The sequence below is a fragment of the Panthera leo genome, chromosome D4 (assembly GCF_018350215.1).
Source record: "Panthera leo isolate Ple1 chromosome D4, P.leo_Ple1_pat1.1, whole genome shotgun sequence".
Taxonomy (NCBI): Eukaryota; Metazoa; Chordata; class Mammalia; order Carnivora; family Felidae; genus Panthera; species Panthera leo.
In genome coordinates this window covers 81,531,514-81,533,514 of record NC_056691.1, presented here as the reverse complement: position 1 = coordinate 81,533,514, position 2,001 = coordinate 81,531,514, and the positions used below count along the sequence as shown (strand labels likewise).

Below are 2,001 nucleotides of genomic sequence, written 5' to 3'. Positions count from 1 at the left end.
ATGTAAGGAAAAATGTAGAAGTCAAGGAGTGATTGAATATGAGGAGATGAGGGAGAGATTGACCCCAGTTTTGGGCAACCAGATAGATGATAATGGTGATGCCATCAACCAACAAAATTGAATAAAGAGTAAAAATAAGTTATTTCAGGACAACCTGAAGCGATTTCACTATAAAAACCAACTACTGATAGTAAACCATTTTTATATGTCACATATTAAATGATACATTATGTTCTTTACAGGGTCAGAGAGAAGAGATCATGAGGGCTGCAGTGGAATGAGGTGTAAACTGAAGATGAGGAGCTAGTGCCTGTGAGTATAGGAATCTTGTCACCAAGTTTGCCATTGGAAGGAGAGGAGTAATAGTAGAATGAAAAGACCATATTGAGTGAAGGTTTTATAACTGTTTGAGGGACTTTATCAGGGTTGCTGGTTTACAGAAAAGGAGCCACTAGAGTGGATGAAAAGGAAGCAATAATGGAGAAAATGCTGTAATAAATTAAGGAAGTGAAGTCATAGACCTAGTAGAAGGGCCATGGCGGTCAGTTGAATTTAAGTCTTTAAGGAGCTTGAATAACGTACATAAATCAATTAGAACTGTTATGACCCTCAGCCTACTACCTATGACTTGATTTTTGATACAAACTCTCTTTCAGGCAGGCTCATTGTCATTTATCATGGGCTGCACCCCTAATGCTTCACACTCTCCAGTCTTCTTGCTCCTTGGGTTCTCAAGAGCTAGAATCTCCCCAAATCTCCTTTTTCTCCTGTTCCTGGCTATTTACCTGGCCACCATAATGGGGAACGTGACTCTAGTGCTGCTAATCTCCCGGGACTCCAGGCTCCACTCACCTATGTATTATCTGCTCCGTGGTCTCTCTGTGACTGACATGGGGCTGTCCACAGTCACCCTGCCCCAGTTGCTGGCCCATCTGGTGTCTAATTACCCAGCCATTCCTGCTGCCCGCTGCTTGGCCCAGTTCTTTTTCTTCTATGCATTTGGAGTTACGGATACGCTTGTTATTTCTGTCATGGCTCTGGATCGCTATGTGGCCATCTGTGACCCCCTGCACTACCATTCAGTGATGAATCGTCGACTCTGTGCCCGCTTACTGGCCTTGAGCTGGATGGTGTCCATAGTGCACACCATGCTGCATGTAGGACTTCTCTTGCCTCTATACTGGGCTGGGGATGCCAAGGGCAGCGTTAACCTTCCCCACTTCTTTTGTGACCACCGACCACTTCTGCGAGCCTCTTGCTCTGACATACATTCCAATGAGCTGGCCATATTTTTGGAGGGTGGCTTCCTCATGCTAGGTCCCTGTGCCCTTATTGTACTGTCCTATGTTCGCATTGGGGCCACCATCCTGCGTTTGCCTTCAGCTGCTGGTCGCCACCGTGCAGTCTCTACTTGTGGATCCCACCTCACCATGGTTGGCTTCCTCTATGGCACCATTATTTGGGTCTACTTCCAGCCTTCTTCCCAGAACTCTCAGGAACAAGACCTGGTGGCTTCTGTGATGTACACTGCCATTACACCTTTGGCCAACCCTTTTGTGTACAGCCTCCGCAACAAGGATGTCAAGAGTGCACTTCACCGGCTTCTTGGATGGGGAAAAGTGATTAGCCTGCCTAAGAGCCATTTTGGTTAGCTGAGGAAAGAAGTGGGAAGATTTAAGCATGGCCAGTTTTGGAAAGATGAGGGACGGATGGCCTGGACAACTTATGGAACCCCAGATTCAGCTCTTGTTAATGTGGTGCTCTGACAGAGCTGTGAACATTCCACATTCATTCCACATGTGCTCAGGGCTTCCTCATCAGCATGCCTCAGGAACCCCTTCCTCAGACCATTTATCTTCAGTTATCAAAGTAGATATAAATGAGTCACTAGGGCTAGAATATGTAATCCCACAGTTTTGAAGAAATATGAGAATATACTATGAAATCTTAACTAAATCAGAGACAGTGAAGTTAATTATGACCATGTTTAACTTGGTGTGC

At 45.4% G+C, this 2,001-nt stretch overlaps 1 protein-coding gene across 1 annotated transcript; it reads left to right on the top strand.

The window, feature by feature from the left end:
• The first annotated feature begins 677 nt into the window (after window positions 1-677).
• On the top strand, window positions 678-1,652 carry LOC122204598 (olfactory receptor 1B1). Its single transcript, XM_042912114.1, has one exon. The coding sequence runs from the start codon at window positions 678-680 to the stop codon at window positions 1,650-1,652; it is 975 nt and encodes a 324-aa protein (XP_042768048.1).
• The last annotated feature ends 349 nt before the right edge of the window (window positions 1,653-2,001 follow it).

Excerpts from the sequence above, each read along its gene's own strand:
- LOC122204598 (XM_042912114.1), top strand. The coding sequence starts at position 678 with ATGGGCTGCACCCCTAATGCTTCACACTCTCCAGTCTTCTTGCTCCTT.